General features: G+C 38.6%; 1 protein-coding gene across 1 annotated transcript in view; it reads right to left on the bottom strand.

The window, feature by feature from the left end:
* SUCLG2 (succinate-CoA ligase GDP-forming subunit beta) overlaps positions 1–26823 on the bottom strand; it is a 110973-nt gene extending 84150 nt beyond the window's left edge. The window contains exons 1-2 of the mRNA XM_068694233.1: positions 26666–26823; positions 5809–5950 (exon numbers count right to left, since the gene is read on the bottom strand). Coding sequence (XP_068550334.1) covers positions 5809–5950; positions 26666–26749 — 226 coding nt within the window. The 5' untranslated portion in view covers positions 26750–26823. The remainder of the gene's footprint in view (positions 1–5808; positions 5951–26665) is intronic.
* Positions 26824–27667: the final 844 nt, after the last annotated feature.

The following is a 27667-nucleotide window of genomic DNA, read 5'->3' as shown; positions in this document are numbered from 1 at the left end:
TTGGCACAACTAAATTTAGAAAAAAAGTCCAAAAAAATCAAACCATTTAAAAGTGGACAAATATAGAGAAAAACATTTTAAGAACCGTTTACTAGTCACTATTTGTTTTCTATACAAAGAAAGCTTAATTTCCACAACTTGTCAAGTGGAAGTTCAAGCAAATCACTTCAGGAAAAAACTGAGTGTGTACAAATACAGAGTGCCTTTTAGCAGAATAGAGCTGTTGCATTAATTTGGTGTAATTGTTGCAGGATGAGATATAACAGACTTCCACACAGAAAAGTAAGAGCCTTCTCTCAACCAGAAGTCAGGAGATGGAAGATGGCATTAGGGAGAGACAAGAGACAAAATGGATACTACAAGGAAAAGGCTTTAAGAAAGAATAAGAAATTGGAAAAAGGACAAACAGCAAGAAGATTAAAACCACAGACCACAGCAAGTTTTGTGGAGCTTTGCAATGGATGATGAAATACATAAAGTACATTCAGAAGGTGCCAATGAAGCCAAGATTGGAAGTAACAGAATAATAACAGGTATTTCCTATCGTGAATTTGCAGCAAAATGCAGGTATCAAGTCTTGGATTTCACCACTTCGAATAGGCCAAATCCATTAACTGAAAACCTGTTAAATGCAACAGAGAAATATTCATGCTCAATAATGTTGAACAGGGTCCAGAAGGAACTCATCCACCACTAGCTTTCTATTAAATTTAAAAGGTTGTTTTCTAAATACTTACCCATTGGAGAATAGAATCATATTAGTCAATAACTTATAGCATCATTTTGCCTGAAAGGACAGTTTTAGAAAGCCGTAATTTAGGTATAAAGAACTTTAATAAAAGCTGTCAGAGAATGTAAGAGGAGTTATGGGAGAGCAGTTTCTTCACAGCGAGCAAGCTTGTTGCACACAGCTCCACAGAACAGCGTATTTCAGCAACACATGATTTTTCACCGCATGCAGAAAGCAGAACCCAAGGGACTCTAAAAAATAACTAGTTAAAACTAAAAACTACATTGGCTTTTTTCAGAGAAATAACATTATGCGCGGGTGATAAATTATTGCTACACAGTGAATCAACCACACAATGGAAAAGAATGTGGAAATCACAGAAATGCAGGAGACAATTCCTCTCATACCTACCCTGTCAGAGAAAAAGGAAGAAAGGAAGTTAAAGCACGTATGCAAAGCCTATGATGACAGCAAAAATGATCAGCTAAATAGCCAAAGAATTCACAGACTAAGGACTAAATTGAGCAAATCACTTAAACTTAATTTGAAGTACAAATGGCTGTTCTGTACAGGATGCTCACAGAAAAGCTCCTCTTGGTATAACAAAAAAGAACCTAAATTCACATTTCTAATCCCCTCAGAAAGGTCAAGTTAAGGATCAAGGGTCATTTTTCCTAACATAAAATCTTAAATTAATTATAGATAGCACTGTCACCACCAATTTCTTCATAATCTATACAAAAAAAAGAAAGTTACCAAGCTAAGGACCCATTTTCAATCCCTTCTAAACACACACTGATTTTCAGGTGGTTTTCCTGACTTGCGTTGAAGATTAACTTTGAGACAAGGGATCTAAAACAGCTTCTAAAAAAAATCAAGTGTTTCATCTAAAGGAAAAAAAAAATCCCCAGGTGCTGAGATAGGAAGGAGCCATGATCACATGACTGAAAACTTTCAATATTCTAAGAAAATGGTGAATAATAGGTGACAGGTAAATGACCACATAGAAAGAGGCTTCAATAAATCCCTGCTGTTGTTTATAAAACATGTTTTACCTCTCCGACCTGATATAAAAAGCCTGCCTTTAGTCCAAAGCTGAATTTTGAGTTCTGTCATGCATAAGGCAATAGAAATAGGATGTGCAGAGACTACGTTTTCTTATATTCTACTAAAAAAAAAAAATGAATAAAGGCCTTGCACTCAATTCAATTGCACTTCTCTGCGATAAGAGTGTGAACACTGCACCTGACTGATTCCTAAATGTAATGAAACACTCTAAGTGGCAATGGGCAGCACTCTATTGCTTTTGTTAAAAATCAGGAAAAGAAATACATGCCAAGCTTCTAGCATCCATTTAGGATACTCAGCATTTTCAACCACCTCCATAAGTTCTCTACTGATTCTAAGAGCCAATTGACAGTACAGAGTAACACCCTCCAGCATAATTATAATCCCTTTCAGCTTTGTCCATCTACTAGTTTAAAATGAAGGTTCCCTTAATAACTTCACCATCAGACAGAACGTAAAACAGAGTGCCCAAGTTGAAGTAGACTTAAGTGCCTCTGGTGGGGAAGGCTAGACAAAAATGGATCCTGAAATGATGCACAGTGCATCTGCCCAATCCAAGCAATGAAAATGCTCCCATCCTAATGGCGTGGGGGTGTGTATACTTAAATAAGATTTTTTTTCCTTATATCAGTACAACAGCATGCGAAAAAGATGCAGCAAAAAAAGGAAATGCCTTCTCCAGATAAATAAATCCTGGATGTACCAAAGCATCAAGAGAAAAATCAGATCAAAAGACTTGAGTTAATACAGGAACAGCCAGATTATCTTACAGTTCTAGTACCTCCATTTAACAGAGAGCAAAGTGAAATATTTGGGAGCTGAGCATTTGTCTGAAATGTAAGAACTTGTTTACAGATTGTGTTTCTTCAGCTGGCAGATCAAGCAATACCTTATTGATGTAGCAAAACAACACAACACCTTTTTATTTCACTCTTGAAAACTTAGGAATTTTAGCATGAAACACAAAGTCATTTGTAACCGTGTTTCTTGGCATTCTATAAATATTGCCTTCTCTACAAGACTTACACCTGAAAATTGCTTAGCACGTAATAGGCACTGAATTCCTTGGAGCCTAATTCTGTATTCCTTACAGTACTAAACTTCTTTTGAAGTCCGTATTAGTGATGTCATTTTAATTTTCTTCACATCTGCCATTCTTATCTTAGAAGAAAAAACCTTTAATTTCATTAAAAATTCCTTGTAGACTGCCTTTTGTACTGTTGGTAAGTTTTGAAAATATTTCCGAGAAAATTAATATTCAGTGTATTCAGTATACACATTAATAAAACAGAGTAATAGAGGAAATGAGCAAACTATAATAAAACTGCTGATACTGGATAAAGGTAAAGCCTTTCAAGAAAACATGCATTAACACTTTTCTGACAAGTGAAGACAGCAGTAAAAATGATCTGATCCCATCTTTTTCCACTGCATCAACGGAAACTTTAATAGCAAAACTGGCGACTACAGGCACAGTAATACATGCTCAGTCTTCTGTATTTGGCGGAATTGTGATTTTTTTTTTTAAATAAAAATTAACACTTTGTAAAGACTTCAGTATCAGCAATTTCTGTCCCATTATTTGTACCCCTCTAACACAGATATCCATGTGAATGAGAATGCTATGAGACTATCGAGGGAAAATACTGCTTTTCCTATATGCAAGATAACATGCCTGTAGAATGAAGCTCCTTTCACAAGAAAAATACCTAAATTTTGTATTGCAAGTTTTGATAAAAGACAAAAATAGAATGAAGTTGAATATGCTGGCAAGTATCCTTGTTTTCAGAACTGAAAGATAAGGACAGCTGCAATGTGGCATATAATATCAAACCCCCAGATTTTTGAGCAGTATTTGGCAGGGGTGATTGGCCTTTCCTTTCACCATCTTTCATTGCAGAATGCCTGTCTATTGAGAACATCCCGAAGCTGCCTCCATTTGTTATTTTATTTTGGAGTATTTTGTGCCTCTTGTAGGCTAAAAGGTTTTCGTTTTGCTCTTAACTTTTTACTGGGCAGTTGTATATTCAAAAGACAACAGCCTGCATCACATCGTGCAGATAAACCTGAGTCTGGAGGATCAAAAAGGAGCTAGATCTGATAAAATCTTGAAACAACAAAGATTACAGTAGCAAAACTTGTGTTCTGAATGCTTCATTTTCAAAGTGCATGTTAGAAGGAAGACAGCATACTATCAGAATGATTACAAGGATGTTGTTAATTATTTAGTGGATTGATAGGGTGTGTCAGTCATTTCAACATGAAATAGCTTTCATACTGTAAACCACAGTTCTTTAATGCCCAGTAATGTACCATGTTTGAATACAATTTTATAGGATGAAGAAATGTATCACTGACTGGTAATTTTTTGAGGTGTTAGCAACCCAACCTAGTTAAAAGCACACAAAATTTACGTGATAGTTTCATTAACTCCAAAAGTTAGTTTTTATTTCTTTTATTTAAATGTACTTTAAAAACATATAGACAAAGCATTCCTGTGATTTGCAAAACAACCAAGAGGTTATTTAAAATAAATCTAGCATCATAAAACAGAAAAGGTTCACTGCCTTTAATGGAGCAATTTATTTCTGCAAATAGTTATAGGGATCTAGAATAGTTATAGTTATTGGATAGACTAATCCTTTTATGAGCTCAATCATGAAGAGGAGAGTTTAAGCACGGAAAGATTTGTGAAAAACCTGCCAGAGTCTCACTTAGCATTTCTTGATTTTCTCAGATGTCCAGATGCAAAGAAACCCTCCAGTTTTATGAGCTTTGTTTTGTGTCAGCTTTTTACAGTTTGCCCTACCAAATGACCATAGCAGTAGCATTTAATGCTTTGTTTCAAATACATTTTCAAATATTCTGGTTGACATAAGAAGGTTTTGATTACTGAAAAATGTATCATCTTAATGATGTTATAGAGATTTAGCAAGCCATTATGCTAATCCTATTCAGCTACTTGAAGCCTGATGAGATCTTTCATACCAGTAACTGAAAAGCAGTTAACTAAGTAGCCTGCCTGTGCATTATGTAAAACATTCAAAATCTTCCTGTTGTTAGACAATTAAGACTACAGTAATGTCTTTCTTCCTGCATTTTGATGTATGGTATATTAATTTTAAAAGAAGCTGAATTTAAGTGGAAAACTATGCAAAATACTAATATTAACTTTAGAAAAATAGAGAACTTTTTAACATTTAGAACATTTATGAATCGGGTGACAAGATGTACTTGAATACATTGTTTTGAGGTAACAGATACTACATTAACTTCTTTCTTACCCATATTCTCATCCTATGTTTACTGCACTAAAACGAGGATGTCACAGAACATAAATGACATTCCAGAAGCCTGGTTTTATCTCCCAGCCACTACCAAATTTTTTGGAGATAGTCGGTAATTGAATTCACCTTTTCTCATTCCCTCATATGGAAAAATATACATGTTGCCAAACACGTGTATATAATTCCCTATTACATATTTTATTTCTTCATAGAAAGAACAGTTGAGGTTGGAAAGGACCTCTGGTGATCACCTAGTCCAATGCACCTGATCAGGTGCAGGGTCTGCTACAGCAAGTTACCTCTAATCCAACTGGATTCTGAGTATCTTCAAGAGTTCATGACCTTTTTCTTCCTTAGCTTTTTAATAGAGCAAAATTTTGTTTGAAAACAACTTTCTGCAAGTTCATTTACTTTAAGTTTTATCAAGTATATATCAGATATTCATGATTTTATTCTCAATTCTGAATTGCCAAAACGACATAAATAGTATCTATTAAAAACTGCATGCTATACGTTGCCTACCTTTAAGAAAAAAAGTTCAGAAAAAATACTGCTGTTTAACACTGTTGTTCACATATGAAATAAACATTTATAGTCAGGATAATATATTAAACCTTTTCAATAAACCTCAAATTGAAGATTGTGTACAACTTATTAGAAAACAATTTATTTTCCAGATTGTTATCTGGTGAAGCAGATTCCTCCCATTATCAGTCAACTTACTTAGTCTCTGAGCAGCCTCCAGGGCATCATTTGCAGAATCAGCCACAAAGAATCTCTGAACTGTAACCCCATGGTCTGCCATTAGTTTTTTGCTTTGGTACTCCTGCAGATTCAGCCATCGTCTAGAGGTTAATTGAACAGCCTAGAAAAATGAGAAGGGAAAATAACATAATGCTCATTAACAACAGTTCATCAGACAGTCAACTGAGCTCTTCAGTCCCATGGTTATCTCAAGTCAGCAGTTGAACAACACTGTTTCAGAGAAAAGGTAATATACACATTGATTCCCTTAAGAGCATTTTCTTAACATTTGTGCATTCGAAGTATTCAGAAAGCTACAGAAGATTTTAAACCATGCAAGGTTCACTGGTGATCTCTGCTAGAAATAAAATGCCTTGCATTTAATATCAACAAAGATTGGCAAACTTCATTTGAACAGTATTTTATTCTACTTATTCTATGCGCATTTTCCAGCATCTCTGGGAAGAAAAACAACATGGAATTACCATCATCCTGTACTAAACAACATGTATGTATTTTCAGTGGTGTGTAACCCACGCTTGGCTGGTCACAAGTACATTTTGTTGAAGCCAGCACAATCATGCAAGCCATGCAAGGCCAACAACTAGGAAAGAATTTACACCGTTCTCAATGGTGGGAGTTCTCAACACACCAGCTTAGAAGTTTCTGCATATGTATGTATTCATCATGGATACAAAGATATGGCAGAGTTATACACACACACACAGACATCATATTTGCTAGTTGCAGAGGTTAAACCATTGACACTCTGGGCATCACTGGTTCACTGCTGAACGATTTAAAGAAACTACACTTTCTCCACAGGGGATGACTTGTTACAGATAAAAGCAAGAATTAAGGAGCTGTTAAGGAGCTGTTAACACCCTGTTAACATCACATACAGTTCTGTAATTGTTGGTTTACATTCAGCAGCAAGCACAACAGACACTTTAGGCCCAGCTCTGAAATAACATTTGAAGTAATGTGGTTTTAAGGTTCTTTGTTTATTTTTTGGTCTCAATAAGAAACTTTTTTTTCCTTAATATGTTAAAAACACAATTCTGCAAGTACTAATTCTTGATAATAATATGAATTTCACAACAAACAGTCCATGTTTGCATAGACCTAGCAGATCCAAGTACATCTGTATTTTAGGTATCTCTCTGGGTCGGTGAGCCCCTCCGCTAGCAATTCAAAGAAACTAGTCTGAAAGGTGTTACTGACTCCTGGCAATGGCAAAATCACTACTTATGCCAGCAAAAGATGCTCATCCCACATGGAGAGGCAAACTGTTGGCCTACTGGCAGAGAGCCCAGAATCAGCCCTGGGTTCCTCCTGAAGTTAAGGAGCACAGTATGCAAGTTAGCACTGCATATTCAGAAACGTCAGACAAAGGGGATTATTTACTATACTAATACTTTCATCTCTAACAGCATGATAAAAAATAGTATCCTAATGAAACTTTATACTGAAAACAAAAACCTCCCCGCTGAAGTCTTTCAATAATGCATGCCCTTTATCACAGTGCTAGAATTTTAAATGCTGCACCGTAAGAAAAGCAAACCTCTGTCTGCTCTGCTTGGTTTGAAACATAACACAAGATTGAGACATAAAGGAAGTACAAAACACATTGTACAAAATACAAGCTAAAATGCGCTTTCAGTTTGTATTTCCCTATTGCCTGTGTTAGGCTCCAAGGGCTATCACTTCCACAAGGGAGTAACACGAGGAGCTGAGAGCAGCCCTGAAGGTCAATTCCAACCTCATCCAGAAACGGGACAAGGGATTCCAACCAGAAGTTGACACCAAAAACCCACAGTTTCTGTCAATCTACTGAAAAGCTTTGAGTGTGACTGGAAAAAACACCATTTTTAAACCATGACAATCATTAACCTTCTCTTTTTCACTATTTCTCTAAAGAGTACAACAACATTATTATAATAAGGATTTCAGCACACAGCATTACTAATCCCCACACGTAGTCCACATGTACACACGTACTGAAGAGAAGCATCACCTAGAGCACCTATCATTTCATGTACCTGGGTCTGTACAGGCAGCCAGGAGTCTACTGATGCCTCTGCTGATGAGTAGTACTGAGGAGTCTACTGATGCAGTGATTTGAGCACTGCTACGAGACTAAGAGACATTTGCAAAGGCCCCCTCTTTCAGCTGTAAGCAGCACACCAATCAAGCCACCCATGCTTGCAAAGGGAGGGAGCAGAGGAAGGAGGAAAAAATACACATCTCCAATATTTTCAGATCTGACTTTTGGGGCTCAGAGAAAAAAACAAAAATTAAGAAAAAAACACACTTAAGTATAATCAACTTAAAACAAACAAAATCAATAATTCTAATTTAAATCTGAAAGGAAGAAATCTTGACTTAAATAATCAATTACATTCAAATTCTGTGCCTGTACTTCCTATAAGGAAGGCCAGTTCTCCTTACTTGGATGCTGGAAGATTTGAAACAGAGTAAGTCTACACTGAACTTGATAGCACTTTTTAGTTTTATTTGTAAGCCTTATAAATTCAGTTCTTTATTTTTGTGTTAAGCAATCTCATTTCCCATGGGGCCACAAAAATTTTGATTACTCTGTTTATAATTTAAGAACAAAGTCTTCCAAAGTAAGGTATTATTCACCATGTAGAACAATAAATCTTAGTTTCACACAGGTATGTTATTCAGCTGATGTAAATCAGATAAACCAAAAGAAATTACTCAATCTTATTTTGGGGGCAGACTTGCATTGCTGTTACTTGACAAAAGTATTTTGAAACAATTTGTTTTCAAATTTCCTGCTTGGATAGGTATTAAATAGTTAGGAGCTTGCAATACAGCACTGTGCATCAACTGACACCTGTGGTGTTAGCTCAAACCAGCAAGGTTTAAGTGATAAAAATCTCTGAAGGACTTCGTTCTATACTACAGACTGCAAAGGGTCACCGCTTAATGAAGGTCACTGCTGATAACTCACAACACGTGACAGGTAACGGAGCAGAAAAGCAGCCAAAACTGTTTGCTTTATGAAGCCTGCAACCAGCTCTGGTCTCTGCTACCCTCCTGGAGTGTTATAGAAGCTCGTAGTGCAGGCACACATTTTTCAGGTATAAAATGGATATAAGTCAGTGCTCCACAGGGATTCTCTCCGAATCATTGCTGAGAAATTAAAAATTAAGTTACATATACACACACAAACGCACATACATATAGAGGTCTGTTCATGTACAAGAATTAGGCAAAGTTAAGAAACCAGGGGATATTTATTCTGGAAATAACAAACCAAAAAGGTTTGAGGAACGCTGTCAGAAGTAAGTGCAAAATTCATTTGAAAGAATTAGCAAAGCAGTCCTAAGGGCGACAAAAAAAAAATAAAAATCTGGCCATAAAACTTTGGTACAGAGAAGCCAGCAAACATAAGGTTAGTAAGCATGTGCATTTTTTCCTATCTTCCTATATTTTATGGTTCTTAGAGAGACCATCTTCTTGAAGGCCAACTGAAGACTTTCAATCAAGGCTTCTGACAAAAGACAAACTCCTGGTTGTGAAAGAGGCACTTGATAAAATGAGTTAGTACAGCCTACCACTGCATAACAGCTCAATGCATTGAAGAAACCAACAAAGTTTGTATTAGAAGCTCTGAAGAGCAAGGAATATATAAAAAAAAAATGCTTTAAAGTCCTTGCAGCATACAACCATATGTCTTGCAAAGAGTGAGCAAAATAAAGCAGTTATAAGACATGAAAAAGCAAAAGCCTTGAATCTGAAGATGACTACTCTTTCAAGACTATCTTGAAAACACAAAACAGCTGTAAACATACACGTTTAAAGCTTAAGGCACGCACAAAAAAAAAAAAGACTGTAAGATGTTAGAAATGTGAGTAAGCAGATGATTCCCTGAACTAATTCTGAGTTCAAAGATGTTTTCATTGCAATAAATGTCTGAAAGATTTAAGAGGGACAGCAATAAAAAGAATCAGTACAAGAATCTTGAAAAATCCTTGCCAGATGAAGTTCTCGCCCCTCTCAAATACATTTACACCAAGCAGTCACAAGAATTTGAGATGGCCTTGAAATACTTTAAGCTTCTTGGGCATCATAAATTTCCATGCATCCAACATAGAAATATATACCCAGTGTACACCCAGCTGACAGTAACACAGCTACTGCACAAAGGTACAGCCTTAAAGGCAGCCTAGGCAAGAGTCTACAAAGGAAGAAAGCTGTTTCCCAGACCTACTTTTCTATGGGCAGCTGTAACCAACCCTTTCCCCCAGCCATTTTTTAACTGACATTTTTACTTCTCTGCATGTTAACTACAATTCCTATTAAAAAAAAAAAAAAAAAAAAAATCTAAGTCACTCCAGTGAGCCTAAATAACTGAAAAAAAAAATCCAGACAATATGTTTTCAGACTGGAACAAAGAAGAATTCAAACTAAGAGTTTCAGTTGTTTAAAAGCAAGTTCTCATTAAAAGGACGAAATAAGTAACAACCATAGCTCTACTGAAAACTTCCAAGAGATCTTATATTACTACAATGAAAAAAAAAATAGCTTTTATATGACATTTCTTTGTATGTTGTCTGTTTGTATACACAGTATAGATGGATATAAACACTAGTTTGAGAATCATATATGCGAGGTAAGTTGAAAAGGAGTTTCTTCTTTTGTTTTAATCACAGGCAGAAGCAAATAAGCATTAAAAATAAATGAGTTTATGAAAATAAGAAAAAGTCAGTACTGATACACACATTTTTATATAATTTATGATTTTAAATAATTTTAGAAAGTTTTAAAGATGAATTAAACTCTTCCTAGTAGGATAATTCTTAAAGATTACATTTCTAATATAAGTGTTTTTCAAAGAGATTAATACACTTAAATAGGGCTCTGTTACAACTGATAACTTTCCCTTAGAGCCTGACAACAGCATCAAAAACACGAGAACTAAAGTAAATGGGATCAAAGGCCTCAACTGAACAATAAAATGAAGTAAGATGAAGACAGAATTATTTGATCAAGTACAAGTTTCACACTGGGTTCTCTCCTGATGGATGGATTTATTTGGCATTTCCTACAAGCACAAGGGATTCATGTTTGGTGTTCCCCTCCAATCTCCCTTTACCTCTCCACCTTCGCAGATTTTGGTTACTAGTCAGAATCACACTAGTATAGAGCAAAGGTGTAGAAACAGATGAGGATTTTGAAAGCACTCTTACTGGTAATTGAGTATTGTTCTCAACAAGTCTTCTGTTCAGTTTCTTCTTTACACACACAGATAACGTGAGTTTGGTCCAATCACATATGCAGAGTGCTACCAAAATCAGTGACACGGGCATATAAAGAAGTTAAATGTCTTTTCTTGACCACCTTAATAAGACAAGGTGTTTTACATTGTAATAGTTTATTGACTAGTGCTAGAGAAAAAATTGATTGTTCCCATAACCTGCATAATCTCTTATTTTACACCAGTTTGTTTTTTTGGGTTTGTTTTATATAAAATGCTAAGGACCCTACATGAATACTGTATTTGGAAAGCAGTCAGATTAGATTCTTCTACTACTCAGTTTGCCATTTCTGGAGCTGGCAAGAAAAAAAAAACAATTTGCATTATTTGAATAATATGGGCTAAATAACATAAGATAGGTAAAGTGGAGATGAACTACAACAGAGGTATCTTTGTCCATATATATATATATATATATATATATATATGAACATATATATATATATATAAATAAAATATGCAATGGTAGGTACTCCAATGTGCAACATCTTTCAGGGTGACCCTGGAGATGGCACTCAAAAGACAAAAGGACGCATGTGTCTCTCTTCTTTAAAAAAAAAAAAGAAAACAAAACAAAAAAACAGGAGAAGCTGTCTTCGTATTCACCAAAAAGTGTACAAGTTGCACGTTAACTACTTAAGCAAACTCTGCTCAGAAATACATGTCCCATGTATCCACAGAACAAGAATATCATTGGCAACGCAAGGTTCAAACTAGACTATGATATTTCTTCCTTATCTGAACACGTATAATGTTTTTTTGTAGGGTTTATTTGTTTTGTTTTTTTTTTTTTTTTTTTTTTTTTTTTACTCCCTTGCCTCCCTGGTGAGATCACTAAATTTATTTTAAAAAAATTGCTATTTCATACTTAATCCCACATGGAATTATATTGGCTAAACATTTACATTGATTAAGTACCTTCCCACATCAAGTTCAGTGATCAAGTTTAGACAATTTATCTAAAAAAAAAAAAACTAACCTCAAAGACATAATACTTAGCAAATCTTTTCAGGCCAAATCATGTACTTTTGGAAAATGCCAAATACAATCAGCACTATTAAAAAATAACAAAATCACCACTCAGCAAATTTCTGGTATAATTGAATATCCCTTGACACAACTATAGAATTTGAGCAGCTCTACTGTTTACATTAACCTAGCTTAATGCATATTATTGCACCAATATTAAAAGCAAGGCACACTTCAGTGACATCCAACATTCCCTTTTCATTCATGGTGAAAGCCAGTATTAACAACATGAAACAGAAATGGAGCTCTTAAAATCACCTGACACTGAAACTGGTCAGATAAATGCAGATTACCTTCTTCTCCCTCTGAGTCCCTGATTGGGTCCCTGATTTACCTCTCAGAATAGACCATGCAAGGCACCTGGCTCAGTAAAATGCAGCAGGCCTCAGTCTCATAAGAGAGGAAAAAAAAAGAGACCACACTTCCAAGTTCTTTAATCAAAATGCTGTAGCCATTTTGATCAATAAACTGCAAGGGCAATTTACTGTTTTCTACCACTGAACCGTGCACTCACTTTTCAGGAAGAGATCTGTCACTGCAATTAAGGTTTACGTGATGCAAATTCCAATCAAAAAAATTATAAAAAAATCACAGAATCATACAGGTAGGAAAGCACCTTTAAGACCATCTTGTCCAACTTTTAGTCACGAAATACGCCACCACATCATTGTTTAATAAAGCTAGGCAGCCTGTTCTGGGTAATTCTGGCTACTCCTAACAGCTCTGACTCATTGAAGCAAGGTGTTCATGTTAAATAATTAGGTAATTCTCTTTGTATGCACAAGAAAAAAGTAGAAAAATTGGTGGCTTGTTTATAAAACCTGTACTAAAGCAGTTAATATTATTAGAACTTCAACTGGAAATTGTTTACAAAAATGAGACAAACAGTTAAGAGCATGGCCAAGAGTTTCAAAATTTTAAGTTCCATTTAAGTAAGCAAATTTAAAGTTTCCAAATAGTGAAACAGGCAACTTAAATGTCCATATTAGTGAAAATCAAGTTGCTACCTTGAGTGAATAAATCTTGATAGCAAAGCCTTAAGTTAAATCCTATTTCAGAAAATCTTTGCCCAACATTGCCTTAATATCGTTTTTCAATTACCCAAAAGAGCTTATTCAAAACTGAGCATTCTGTAGTCTCTGAAATCACTAATCCGCCCTTAAGTCATGCTTACACTGAAGGAGAAGTGTATCAGCTCAATCCATAGGCAGTTTAGTGACATTTAAATAACAGCACACTTCAGCAATCAAACAATTGCTCCCTGCGTGCTCCTGAAAGCCAAGAAAACCAGTGCTGTGTTACACCTTTTACACCTTTCTGCCTCATGCAGTTCTCCAACCCAAGCTGACATCAGTGTAGACTTCACCACTGCTCTCCCCTGTACAGCTGACACAGCCATACAACCCCTCGAGCAGCCTTTAACAGCCGTGTGTTTCTTGAAACAGAGAAGCCAAGGTGCTTGCTGCTACAAGGCTGCACTTTCCCAATTCTGCTCAGCATCCTTGGGACCAGCAGCTCCCGTGCCCTCCCACCTGAGCCTGAAGAGGAGAAAATCCAGCAGGAGGCTTCCTTTGCTGCTCACTTTACTCTGTGAACCAATGCACCAGGTGAAGCAGAGCCATAGAAGGGATGCACCAGGAGTATGGCACTGGGGACAGGAGGACACTGAGAGCAGCCTGTCCTTGTCCCCAGGGAGCAGGGACATCACCTGCACCGCCTCCTGCAAGCCAAATCTGGGAAGAACAACATGAAACTACATGCATGCCACTCAGCTGCATGTCTCCTGAAGCAGTTACTCAAATTCACTGCACAGTTCATTGTAGAGAAGAGTAACACTTCAGAAAACCTATAGTTCAGAAGTCTACGGTTTTAAACAGGATTTTTTATTGTTACATCAGGCGTTCGTGTCATCATTTTAATCCTAGCTCATGCAATCAAAACAAAGCACTTAGTTAAATCTTCCCCTGAAGATTTCCACATAGTTCACGGAAAAGCCAATTTCTCTTGTCAAGTTGCAAGGTTCTTTTAATAGGAGCCGCTGCAAACCAGAGATAGGGAGGCAGGAATCACAGCACATCCCAGCATGAAACATCAAGATGGTGACAAACACCAAAGAAATAAAGGGAAGAGCTTTCCTGAACGAGTAACATCAAATTGAGAAACTGAAGCTATTTTAACGGAAAAGCTACAGAGGATATATTTAGTCATCCTATCTGTTTTACTTAAGGAAATCTACCTTTTCTTCCATCGCTGGGCAACAGTGATTATTCTAATGCGATGTAACAAGGCATATAAAGTACAGGTTACCAGCCTGTAGATAATAAAACAGGCTAGAAACTAATAAATGCCAGCTGACTTCACCTGTCTGTTGAGAAACAGGCAGTCACCAATTACTAACAGAATGAGAATTTGTTTGTTTAATAATTATGCTAATTTATTGAAGTTTTATTAGACAGGTACACAGGCAGTATTGACAAGTTCCATAAAGCACTATAAAGCATGGCTGACTTACTTCAAAACAAATTAAAACAGAACGTACTGCATGCTATGTAAAGAACAATGAAAGCCTGGTAGAGTGAATGGCCATGATCAGCTCAGCAATGGGTACAATTCCAGGACTGCATGGACCTAAAGACCTCCTGCTGCAGCACAAAGCTTCATACGCATGGGAACTCATGCCCGGAGATCCTGAACCTCATGATCCCAGGAGAGAGCACAAACTGCCGTGCTTTACAACCTCTTGCAGAGGCATTTTCTAACCCAAGCAGACTACTTTCTGTTTGGGAAACCCTCCGCTATATATCCTGAGCTCAGCACTACTGAGCTCTGCAGGGCACAGTTTGAAGGACTCAGATTAGGCACTCCAAAGAATACGATGCCTTGTGTTTTCCACACAATCACCTATGCCACTTTTTTTTTTTCCTGCTACTAATAAATTTCTAACCTAGCTCCAGGAACAGTGTAGTGGAAGATTGTCCAAGTGCAGATTTAGGGCAGTGCAGCACGGCCCTGCAAACAAAAGGAGCTATTCAGCTTTCAAATCAATTCCTCCTGGGGGGGCAGAGGGGGTGGCATGTGTAATTTCTCCTTTTACCTCTTAAGAATATGAGGTAAATAGTTCCTAAATTAACAAATTATTATTTGCTTGTAGTGACTATTTTCTTGAGTGAAAAACCAGTATCTGTCAATTTGTAATCATTTAATCACACACAGGAGGAACATCAGGAGCGTGTCCATCAGTTTCAAAGTGGCTGCCTGCTGTCAAGGCTTTCTTTGCTACATCCAGCTCCTTCCTTAAAACCCACCTTCTGAATCTTTCCACAGCAGTCCCAACCCAGAACAGAATTGTTTTGCTGCGCTCTAAACTTTGCCACAAATAGCAGAGGACTCCAGAAGACAGCACCAAACTAGCTCACCTATTATTCACCCTATTGAAACTTGGCTTTACAAAGCCAAATAGATTGGCTTTGAAGAGTTCCTGTGTAAATACTATTCCATTTAATCTAAGTCATAACAATACATACATAAAAAAGGAAGTCCTCTTGTTTTAGAGGCATCTCAGTTATGTCCCGAATATCTCACAGTATTGCAGACAAAATGGCAAGTTATATTTAAGCTCTGCCAGCCTTTAAGTAAATGCATTCTGGGCTGGAATTTTTTTTGTTGTTGTTTTAAAAAGACCATAATGTCTCCCTCAATAGTTGTCCTGAATGTTCCTGATAGCTCCCTACTAAAAGAAACCTTTTCAGTCCAAAAGTTCCCAAACATTTTTCTCTTTACCCTTCTGTCTTATGTTCTTTTGATTTTTACCTTGCATGCCTTTTTGTCCTTTTATAATCGCCCACTGCAAACTGAATGATCCCAAGCTTAACTTCCGCGTTCCCTCAGAAATACCGCAGCACAGTGTGGTGTTCCTACAATGCACAACTCATTTGGGCCATTAGCTCAAGAAAGAAAGAAACTACACAATTATGCTCCAATGTGCCTTTAAATCACATTTATAAACTCAGCTTTCTGATTTATCCCTCTGTTTACTTCTCATGCAAGGAAGCAGAGACAAGAATGAACTTGAAGCAAGTCCTTCACTCATTGCAGATTTAAAGCCTCCAGTAATGATTATACTTTATAGACTTATTTGCAGCTTGCTTACACACAGGGATTTTGACAGCTATTCTGTAAATACACTCTCCCACCTACTAAGCTCCATTGTAAACTACCAGGAACATGCACAGGGTCAGACTTGAGCTCCTTCTGTCACAGTTGTTCTCCTTATCTCAGAAAACCAGAATCTGAGCCCACATCCTTGTGCACTACAAGGCAGATTTTAGCAGCTACCACCTGGACAATCATTCTGCATGTCTGGGGACATGGTTTTTTGAGGACTGCAGTCCTCAAATACCAAAGGAGACGGTAGAAAGGATGTCTTCTTCAGCAGTCAGACCCTGACCTCTGTGCTCTATTTCCCATACTTTGCCAGCCTGTTCATCAGTTGTTCCAGCGAGGCAGCCACAGGTTCACCTCCGAATTAAGGAGGACATGGCCAAATCCTTCACAATCCCGCAGCACAACACAGGGGAGCATCAAGGCCTCTATTTACATACAAACACAAAAACAGGAATTGCAGCAAATTAAGTGACAGCATATTTTAGACACAAGTTCTCCAATGCGTCCTGCTTAGCATTTAAAGGCTGACTGAGCAGAGCTGAGTATGCTCAAACCCCACCAAAGTTCAGCTGAGCGGTCAATCATTAACAACTTCTGAAAACAGAGCCCAAACATGGCAGGCTCCTTATTCTACGAGATTACACAAACACTTTCTGGTTTGAATTACACATTTAAAGCCATAGTAGAAGTAGGATGTCAACAACACAAAGCCCATAGACCAGTCAAAGGGGCAAACAGTTGGGCACTATGTAGGGAATGTGCTCCCTGCTGACTTCAGAAAACATTTGAAAAAAGCCTCTTGCATTCTTTAACCAAACTTTGTACATCCACGTATGCCCAAGATGCAAGCAGACGCTCTGCATTTCTGGAATCAATTTGCAGAGCCTTTGCTTGGGTAAAAGAACCAAGAATATGAATTCACAGACTCAATTTCTCCTTTTGCCAACATACTAGCTATCAATAGCATTGTTTTGCGTTAGTAATTAATTTTAGTCAAATTATTCCAATTTTGCTTATTTAAAACTTCAAAGCTTTCAGAGAAGCATACTTTCTGGACCTGAAAAATAACGGCTTTGAAGTATCTGATGAAAATAAACTTACTGCCATATACAACTGGGTGATTAGTTGCAAAAAAAAAATACTGGAAAATACTACTTACCTTTGCAAATGAAGTAAGACTGCTGGTGATACGCATTACTTACCCAGATAGGGAAGCGTGCTACCTTTTCTACATAAGTCAGAAATAATCATTTATTTCGAATATCTTAAGGGGAAGTTTCATATTTCTGCTCTCACCCTATGAAGTGTTTAACTTCCTAATTTTTTTTACAAGTTTTAAATTATATTTTAATGCAACTACGAAGAACTGCTTTACATATTAAATATAACTCAAAAAATAGCTCAAAATATTTTACCATCAACCATGAGCTATAAGGATATATGCATTTTTTATGTCTCATCCTAATTAAACTACCTGAATAATTAGGAAACTCAAAGCATGGTGAATAGGTTGATCAGAAACTTTCCTGAACTCTTGACTCAAGTAATCATATCCATCAAAAAAGCTTTTCACACCTGCTGTGCCCTGGAAGAATACCTTCTCACGTGTTAGGAATCGCTGGTATTTTAAGGAAAACACCAATAAGGTGTAAGTTTAGACAGTCTGAGCTCTACTTCTCCTTGTAGAGAAGCAAATATGAAACATAATCACAGTTTTTGTTCCAGCTCTTCAATACTTGAAGCCAAATCATCATAATTTCCATGCTACCTAATTATGTCATCATGTAAGATTATGACTTTGAGCGCTAAGCAGCGTAACACTCCCAAGCAATAAACATGCAAATGTCCACAACGGTAGAAAAAGAAATATAAAAGTGTCTACACAAACAGATTCACTGCATGCCTAAGTCATACCTTGTTTAGCAAACTAGTGCAGAACAATCAGTAACAATTTCTAACCTGGAAGCACCGAAAAAATGACTGGTACACAGTTTTTGTTTAAATCGGAATGCTTCACCTTTTATTGTTAAAAAAAAAAAGGCAACTTGATTTTAATTGGACTACTTGACTTAGATTGATACGAAGCAAATGTAAAGGAACAAACAAGAGGAAGACAGCTTTCTGGCTTCTGGGGCATAGCCACAGAGAAACCAGAACCTGTCACAGAATTATGAATGAAAGTATGCTTTTTAATAGAAAACCAAAGATTATGAGCATTTTTCCTTACTTTGCAGGTCTTTTCTTTTATTAATATTTTTTTTCCATTATTCACACTGGAATTTCACCTTGCTGTCATCCTCAAATCTCAAAGCAAGTTTGGGACACCATGAACAGCATTATCTCTTCACCATCAAAGACTCTGACCTTAAAGTGTATTTCTACATTTCTAACAGCGCTGATCAAACAATCCAGACAAGTGAAAGTCTATTTTAAGTCATCTTTAAAACAAAGCCATCTCTGATTTCTTGCCTTCTGGAAATGCAGGCGCGTTCACCGCCTGCGCTTGGCCATTTGGAATGATTGAGACTTTCAGACACGGGGAAGCGCAGCGTACAATAAAAGCTAATCAGCGAGCCAAAGGAGTAGGGGAGAGCAATCCTTCATCAGAAGCATGATCGTCGAGTAGCTCTTTAAAAACACAGCCTACCTGTGAGCTGATAGCATTAATCAGGCACTAAGTGATGGAGGTCACCAGCAAAGCTAATGTCGACCCAACGTGGCTGCTCATAAGAGAACGCAAAGTAATGAACATAGTATTCAGAAATCCAGTCTGCAGCTGGACAGGAGACCCCCAGAGAGCCTTCTGCATGAGGGGACAAGGAGAGAAGCACCAATTCCGTGGGATTAGCGACTCAAACCTGCTCCTCCCAGCCCCAGGCTCCTCCATGACACAACTCTAAGCAGGACATCCCAGCTCCACCTCAAGCCTCCCACTGCTAAGCAATGGTCTCGCAATGCCCCATCCACTAACAGCAGTCTGCCCACTAATCCCGACCCACAGGCTCTCAGCTGGTGTTCTTACCTCATCCCATGTGTTCTTACCTCATCTTCCACACCATGTTCAAAGCAAGCTCTAAACACCAGTTCCGCTAAATTTATGGCATCGCTGTAGACTATTTCAGTCTGAGCCATATAACTGAAAAACAAATCCAGACCAAAACTCTGCATGAAAGAGCTCAATTAAATACATTCACTATTTCCAATGTGTTTGGAATGGCAGGGTTGAAGAAGCTAAATAATTTAAGTGAAAATAAATTTCTCATGCCATCTTCAGACCTTAAAAAGCTAAGCAAGTAAGCTGCTGATAGTAAGTATTCTGTTGCTTTTAATAGCACTTTCATCTATAATTTTCATAGACAGAAATCTGAATCTTATCTTACCTATCACTTATCTATAATTTGCATATGTAATCTTTCCCATAACTGTAATTTCCCAGACACTTTCATACCAATATTATACAGGAGCAACTTTTTGTTGTTGTTGCAAGGCAGTAACTGCTTTCTTGGCTGCCACTAAATAAGGAGCTGTCAAATTAAACTGTTCTTTTGCCCATGGATCCCTCAGAGGATGATCTCAGAAAAACGAGACGTGAAGGGTTCAACTAGTAATTTCTGCTTGGTTTTTAATTTGCAGCTCCAGAATTTTTAGTCAAAAGCCTTGAAAAAGCAGACGATCCTACCAAACACGACCAGAAAGTCTCCCTTAACTCTTCATTCCTTGCAATTCCTACAAAACTTCCGCATCTCAGAAAGAATTTAGGTGGATGAGAGTTCAGCTCCAAAGCAAAGTAACTACAGTAAGAGTGATTCTCTCTCCTCCTGACACAAATTGAGACTATTGCTCATTGCTTATAGTCCTCAGAGTCTATCTACTCCTATAATACCTTGCCATTTTTCATCTTTCCCAGTTATTGCTCCCATGAGTTTGCTTATTGCTCCAGAAGTATTCTAAATGCTCACCATACGAATGGGTGTTTAAAGTTGCTGCTACTGATGCTCTCAAAGTATCTATCCATTTTCAGACAAATAAAACCCTTCCATTTACAGTGTAATCAAACAAACAAAACTCTTGCTCCAAACTGAGTTAATGCCCACTGAATCCTGAAGGTCAGTATTGTGTCTTTTCTGCCTTAAGACAAACAGATTATTAACTCAAAATGGCCAGAAGCTTTATAAAATGAGTGAGATGTTCACTCTACAAAGCCATAAAGAGCCCTGCAAAGTTGTACATTTATAATGCCTCTTATACAAACTCATTTAACAGATAAAGACATGCATATAACCCTTGGTCTCTCCTTTGTAAATACCACAAATCTACACCTTTTTATTACAAAAAGCAGAAAACAAAAATCTAAATCATTAATTATACAAAGATACAAATTATAGAGGCAAGTTTAAACTACTTTTGCTCCCCAGGGCCAATCAATAAAGCTCCACTGCACAAATCAGAGACAAACTGGATGGACTGAAATTGATCTGTCACCAAGCACTAATGTGCAAGGTAAATAAACTACAATGAATAATAATGAAGCACTTACAAAATGTTAAGAAGGTACTTTTCTTAAATGAAACTTTTCAAGTGAAACAGCCCAACCCACATTTGTCCCCAGAAGGGACAGTGCCTTGAGCTTTATGAGTTCGGCTCCTAAGCTTATACGCTAATCAGATCATTACAGAACTAAAACAAAAGGTAATTCAATTTTGGAATACAGACTCTCGTAGTCTAGGAAACCTATGAGCAGGCAGAAAGAGACCAGGAAGAAAAAAAATCATGGGTAAATCTGCTCAACAAACCAGCTCCTTTTAGATAAAAGCGATACTGAAAAATTCTCATTTACTAAGTGTATTGTGTGCTATCAGTATATTTTAACTGAGGATTAAACAAGCGTAGTGACAAGTCAGTCAATAATTCCTATTTTCCAATTCCCTCAAAATCAACATTTAGTCATTAATCATAGAAGAACATCACTATCAGCTCAGTGTCACAAACAAAGACACACAAAAAAACACAAGCATTGGGTTCTTATTTTCTTATTTCCATTACCGTATCAGCATAGGGCTTTGGCTTACAATTTAGAATCTGTTTTAAGTAACATCCAAACAACATAGACTTGAAGAGCATCTGTTCACCAGCACAGCATACTACCGCTACTACAGACTTCTTTACAATACTCCATCTCAGCTTCTCCTCATAGTTTGATGCCTATACCTACTGTGTAATCTAGTTAAACTAAGATCAATAGCTCACCATTAATTATGGATCAATGTTTAATTACCATTCTCCAAGTTACTGTCATAAGCAGTTGCAGTGATAACATGATTTCTGTCTGTGCCCTGTATTTTATTAAAATGCTGAGGTGGAAGATGAGCATACAGTTCTGATATACAGATGGCTAGAAACTGGCTTCCTCAGGAGAGGAAATTAAAGAAGGGAATTTTCTGAAGAAAATCCTTAGGGTATACGCTCAAAGCTGCAGATTATAGTCTCAAACATGCACCGAAAGATTGGACTGTCTGAGGCAATAATGAGCTGAGCTAGTCATTACTCATTGTGGTCCACTGCAACAAAAAGAATAAATCAGTAGGGGTTAAGTAATCCCAGAACTCTACCTGTAAGTGAGTCTCCAAGACCAGTGCAGGAATCATATCTCTAGGCAATAAATTGCCAACTTTTGCTGAAAACGAACATTCAAATCAAGAGAGATGGAAATATAGTGGAAAAGCGATCTACTTTTAGGAACACTGAATGTTTGGTTTCTTAACACTCTTCTCACTCTTCCATATTCCCAAAGAACTTCTTCACCCTCCTGCACTCCTCATACTAGCCTTGTTGTTTAAGCCAAAATACATATAAAAAAAACCAACAACACCATGCAAACAGACAATATTCCAGGGAAAGAGAAGAACAGAAGAAGAAAACCAGACACCTACAAAGGAAACAGAGTTTGTCTATTGACACTTAACTAGCACCTGAGGAGGCCAATCAATGAAAAAGCACTTTTATGGCAAAAACTTTAATTAATCCTAAATATACCCAAGCACAGTAAGGAGTATCTTTAGGTGAACTGGTTGGGCATTCAGATGGAAGTAGGGAGGAAGGATTTACTTATCCACAGACAGGTTTAAGAACAGGGGGGTCCCAGATAATTCTCATACAAATGTCATATTCATGAAGCCTGTCTTTTTTTTTCCAACCTAATTAACCCTATCCCCTGAATATATTTAGATGAAGTACAAAGACTGGCCAATGAAAGCTGCAATCATTTTCTACTTCTAGATAATGCTGTGAATATTATGCTAGAGCCATACTGTTTCTAAGACAAAAGATCCAACGGTATAAAGCTACTTAAATAAATTAAACCAGTCTTAACATTATGTTTACATTTTTTATTTCCATCCCCAAGAAGGATTCAATAACCACACGTTTAACAGAAGAGCCAGGAAGAAGTGTGCCAAACTTCTGTTCTGCTTTGGCACTACAGTTTTGCCTTCAGTTTGAAGAGGACTTTGCAGATGTTTTTCTTATGCATACTTGAACCAAACACCTAACCATTTGTGAAAGTCTGAGGGTCATGTACTGCTGCCTTTAAATGTAAAGCTTTAAAAATTATAGCAAAGCTATCAACCAAAGAAAGGCAAATAGAGAAACAGGCTGAACTTGAACCTTCCAGCAACTTCTAACAACTTAACGTAAATACAAGAAAAGAGCAAAAATACTGGCATTGGAGTAGCTTTTAAAGTCACGAACTGCAAGTTACTTCAATAATATTTCCTGTTGCATGGAAGATCATTAGCTTCACTTACTGCTGATACCTTTGAAACAAAGACAGAACTTCCTCTGTTCAGCATTAACAAGGCTTCACGGGTTTTCAAGTTTAAGAACTGAAAGCATCTGCAGTGAACTAACTTCTCTATTTTTAAGCTATTGAGAGTTCAACAGATTTTAAAACAGGAATATTGTTCCATCCCATCTTTTTATTTTATTCTCATATTTTCAACATCCGTGAAATTTGGAAATGTTACGGTAGGACGGAGGACGGTTTTGAAGACTAGGATAGGGTTGCATAATGCTGGCTGTATCTGCTCACTATATTAGAAAACTGGAGTTACCTTAAGCATTTTGTTATGATTCTGATTTAATTGTTTCTTATTTATATTCATCGCTGAAATCCACTGCATCTGAAGCTATTTTGAAAACACAGCATTCTCCCAAAGGGCCCAATCCAACTCCCATTCAAATAAACAGCCTTCAATGGAACCTATTTGTTGCTAGCCAACAAGATTGAATTCTGCTGCAGAGTGGTCCCTGGAGCGTTTGTCACAGCTCTTTACAAATATTGCTCCAGTAAGAGCAGGTCTAAATACGCTTGTCCACATGCACTGCAGACAACTGAAATCTATCTTTTATCTTCTTGAAACACTTGGTCAGATTTAAACTCCAAGAGCACAAAGAATTGAACCTATCAAGAATATAAAAAGTAAAAAGGAGTAAAAAAAAAAAAAAGTTAACAGTTATAAAATGGTAAAAAGCCAAAGGCAAAGCTGAAAGATGATAAAATATTTCATTGGATAAGATCAAGTACTATTTATTCTACTCTTAATATAAATGTACACAGAAAAATGTTTGTTCATGTCAGTTACTACAACAGCATACAACCAAACTTCTCAAAACTACAAAACTAAAAAGTTTCATTATAACTATGTACAGCATAATCAGTTTTGAAATAAGTAATTTTGCAACAAAGCGTACAAACACCACGCCAATAATAAGGCTTATGAGGAAAGATTTTAAATCTCACCAGGCATCTGCTCACACAGGGTTACGAAAACAGAGGGCACTGGATTAGAAACAAAACTGATCCGCAAATCAATACTGCAAATCAAGGCAATACTGTCTTGCCTCAGTATGCAAAAAGAACACGACCATCTCCTGGCACCAGATCACCAACAATTGACTAAGTAAACGCACAACTTGTCACACAACTAGAGCTTGGCAAATGTGAAATAAAGTACGCGCTCACAGAAGAAACACTTAAAAGTTTAAGCCTGTTTTTTCTTGCTGATATCCTTGCTGTATGGAGGACCCTTACTGTGAAAAGAATCCTGTGACAGATTAATTTTTTCGTCCTCGAAGCCTATTTACCGTAAAACAGAAAAAAAAAAAAAAAAAAAGGTAATTTCTGGTCCGAAAAAAATTAGTGAATGATCCAAGTTAGAACAGTTATTTCAATGGCAGGCCTCTCTCACTCTCAGGTTCTTCATCCTACTTTGTAGTACCACAGGATCTGGACTCAAATTGTACACTGAGTAAGGTTTGTACTTTGAAGTCTTGAGATGGAGGAGGTTAGCAGATGACTTTAGATGGGAGCTCTATAACACAATACTGCAAAAATGAAGAGCTTTCTACAGCAAAAATGTTTCAGTTTTAAATTAAGAAAACACTTTGTTGTCATACAGTATTAATTGGGTTCTTTGAAAACAGTTTGATTAGAAAGCGTAGATAGATCTAATAATAGATCTTGGTAGATCTATTAACTTATTATTATCTCATTATCTGACAAAATTCAGAAACAATAAAGTGTCATTTATTATATGAGAACAATAGTTCTATTTCAAAAGTAACGCACAAAAAAGTTTAAAAGGTTGGCCACCTTAGTATCCTATTGATCTTGAGAATCTGAGCTGACATGCCCTATGAAGATGCTCCGATCACAGCCCTACAGAAAGAGTAATGACGCATACAAAACCAGACAGGTTAGCTCTGGGCTCCTTACTGGGTTCTGACTTAAGTCAGAGGTACTGAAGTAGTCATGGCAGAAACCTATCTTCAACCACGTAAAGCAGGAGCGAGTAAGAGCACCAAACACCTTGTTGGGACTGACAGGATTGCTAATCAGTGCAAACAGATTTAAATGTATATATACAAGCATTCATGTGTTTGTACACATACTTAAGTGCATGAATACAAACACACATTCTGTGTTTATAAACATATAAACAAAATGGACCCGCACTACATCAGCTAGTCAATTGCAATGAATTGCCAAACACTCCACCCACGGTTGGAAAAGGAGAGCTGGACATGAAAGATTTCAGACTTAAAACCAAGCTGGCTAACTTCCCTTGAGTTAAAAGACAATCTGCACAAAAGAAGATGTGCATCACGAGTTATGCTCAGCCCTGCACAGTGCTTTATCTGACAGCTGTCCCATGCCAGCAGACCCGAGCACCCCAGCGGCACCGGTGGAGCAGACCTGGCTAGGAATGAGCTCTGCTCGCTCAGGAGGCTTTTGCTTTCAGCAAAACGTTTACACTCAGGAGCGTGGACCCAAGTAAACTCCTGTGCAGCTGCTGATCTGATAAAGAGACAAAATAAAGAGGCTGGTTGCCAAAGGCACCGGAGCTATCTCAAATGTACGTATCTCACTTTATCTTTGGCATTTCTGCTGTTCGGCAGTCAAGGTGAATAAAGAACTCCTGCCACCGCTCAGAGGAGCTTCCTCCTTCGCGCCCGCTCACCCCTGACCCCGAGGGAGGCCGAGCACCCACCTGTGGCCACCCATGCAAAGCCCGTGATAGCCCAGCTGCGCACCCCACAGCAATGCTGCCACCCGAGGGGCACCACCACGTGTTTTGATACACGATGTATTCCAGGCATGGCATCACCTACTCCTGCTGTTAATATACTTAAATTATTTTTAATTTTGAGGAAGGGGATATTCTGCAGCCATGCTGAGCAATGATTAAAAGGATTACGTTAAGCAGCATTGATACACTCTACACTTGCACTACGGAAAGTGAAAGTACCTCCTAAATTCCCAGGACCAACAGGCCATGCTAGAGCCTTCCAAATACCATCTGAAGAAAACAGACATGTTCTGATACCATCATGTGCCCAAGGAGCGGGGTGGCACAGTGCCACCTCACCCCAACCAAGGATTGCCATGGCCACAGCCCTGCTACGAGCGCGTTGCCCCAACCCCGTAGGGCATATTCCAGAGATGGAGGCTTATTTGTTCATTTCCAGCCCTACAGACACTGCGTGGATTCAGGCTCAGCACATCTGGCAGCCGAAACCTGACTAGCAGCAGCCTGGGGAGCACGAAGGAGGCACGCAAAGGTCTCCTCCTCCCTCCGGCAACCAACGGGCGCTCGCTTGGCAGAGCCCCGCTCCGACGGGGCGGCTGCGAGGCGCAACCCCAGCCGGGCACCGAGGAGAAAGCAGCAGCTTCTGTAGCCAGCGAGCAACGAGTGGAGGGACGGAGGAAGCACGGCGCTTTCCCTAGAGGCTCCCACCACGCCGGGTGCGGTGCCCGCAGCCCTCCCTCGGCGCCCCGGGGCTGGCCTCACTCACCGGGCAGCCGCCCCGCAAGCGGGCGGATCGCAGCGCCAAGTCCCGCAGCACGGCCCCCGCCTGCTTGGCCAGGGGAGCCGCCATCTTAAGCCGCGCAGCCTGCCCGCCGCTGTCTCCGCCCTGTCCCGCTCCCCGGGCGGAAGCTTGCTCGGCCCCATGGGTGCCTCACGGCTCTGGAGGGGCGGAGAGGGGCCGGGCAGGGCGCTGGATGCGGGGCTGGGTCCCTGCGGGGCACGGGGCCAAGGGGCGAAAGGGGTGGAGGGGCCGTGAGGAGACGAGGGAAGGGAGGGAGGGAGACATCTTGGTGCTTGGCAGCTGGGGAGTAGCGGTGCGGGGCTGGGGTGGGAGGTCGGAGGAGAAGAAAGAAGAAGAAAGAGAAAAAGGAGAAGGAGGAGGATGCAGAAGAAGAAGAAGTAGAGGAGGCAGTGGTTGAGAGCGATGGGCAGCTAGGTAGCATGGGCTGATGTTGCTCAGATGCAAGTGGTCACCTGCTGAGGTACTGCACTGTTGCTCCCCTTCTTTCATGATTAAAAGCACTTTATAAAGATTAATGGGGAATAGTAAATGAACTTATGCTAATAAGCCCTAATAAACCCTGCTGTGATGCAGCTGACTCTTAGTAGGTACTTTAGTCAGAACTCCAAGAGGTGCCTCAGTTCCTTCTTCACCCACGAGTGAAACCTGTACATTAACGCCAAAGCTGAATTCTGGCCCTCCTGGAGGACAGTCCATAAAATCGGAGCCCTGGTAGCTCATGTCTCATCATCTGGCTATAAAATCTAACACAGAACAGCTCCCAGTCTGGGCCGTGGTTTCATGAAAGTGAGTCCCAGCAGACAAGTTTGGAAAAATGCCTCATTTCCACTGATGGGGAAAGACATGGGGGCTGGTGTGGACACAGGTGTGGCGTGTCAGACAAACTCATGAGTTAAATGGCCTTGTCTGTGTCTGCTTCTAGTTAATCCACACTCTGGATAATCCATCCAAAAGTAATGCAGAGTT

Source organism: Anas acuta, chromosome 11 (assembly GCF_963932015.1).
Source record: "Anas acuta chromosome 11, bAnaAcu1.1, whole genome shotgun sequence".
NCBI lineage: Eukaryota > Metazoa > Chordata > Aves > Anseriformes > Anatidae > Anas > Anas acuta.
Note: the sequence above shows the minus strand (reverse complement) of the source record. Positions and strands in the feature narration are given on the sequence as shown.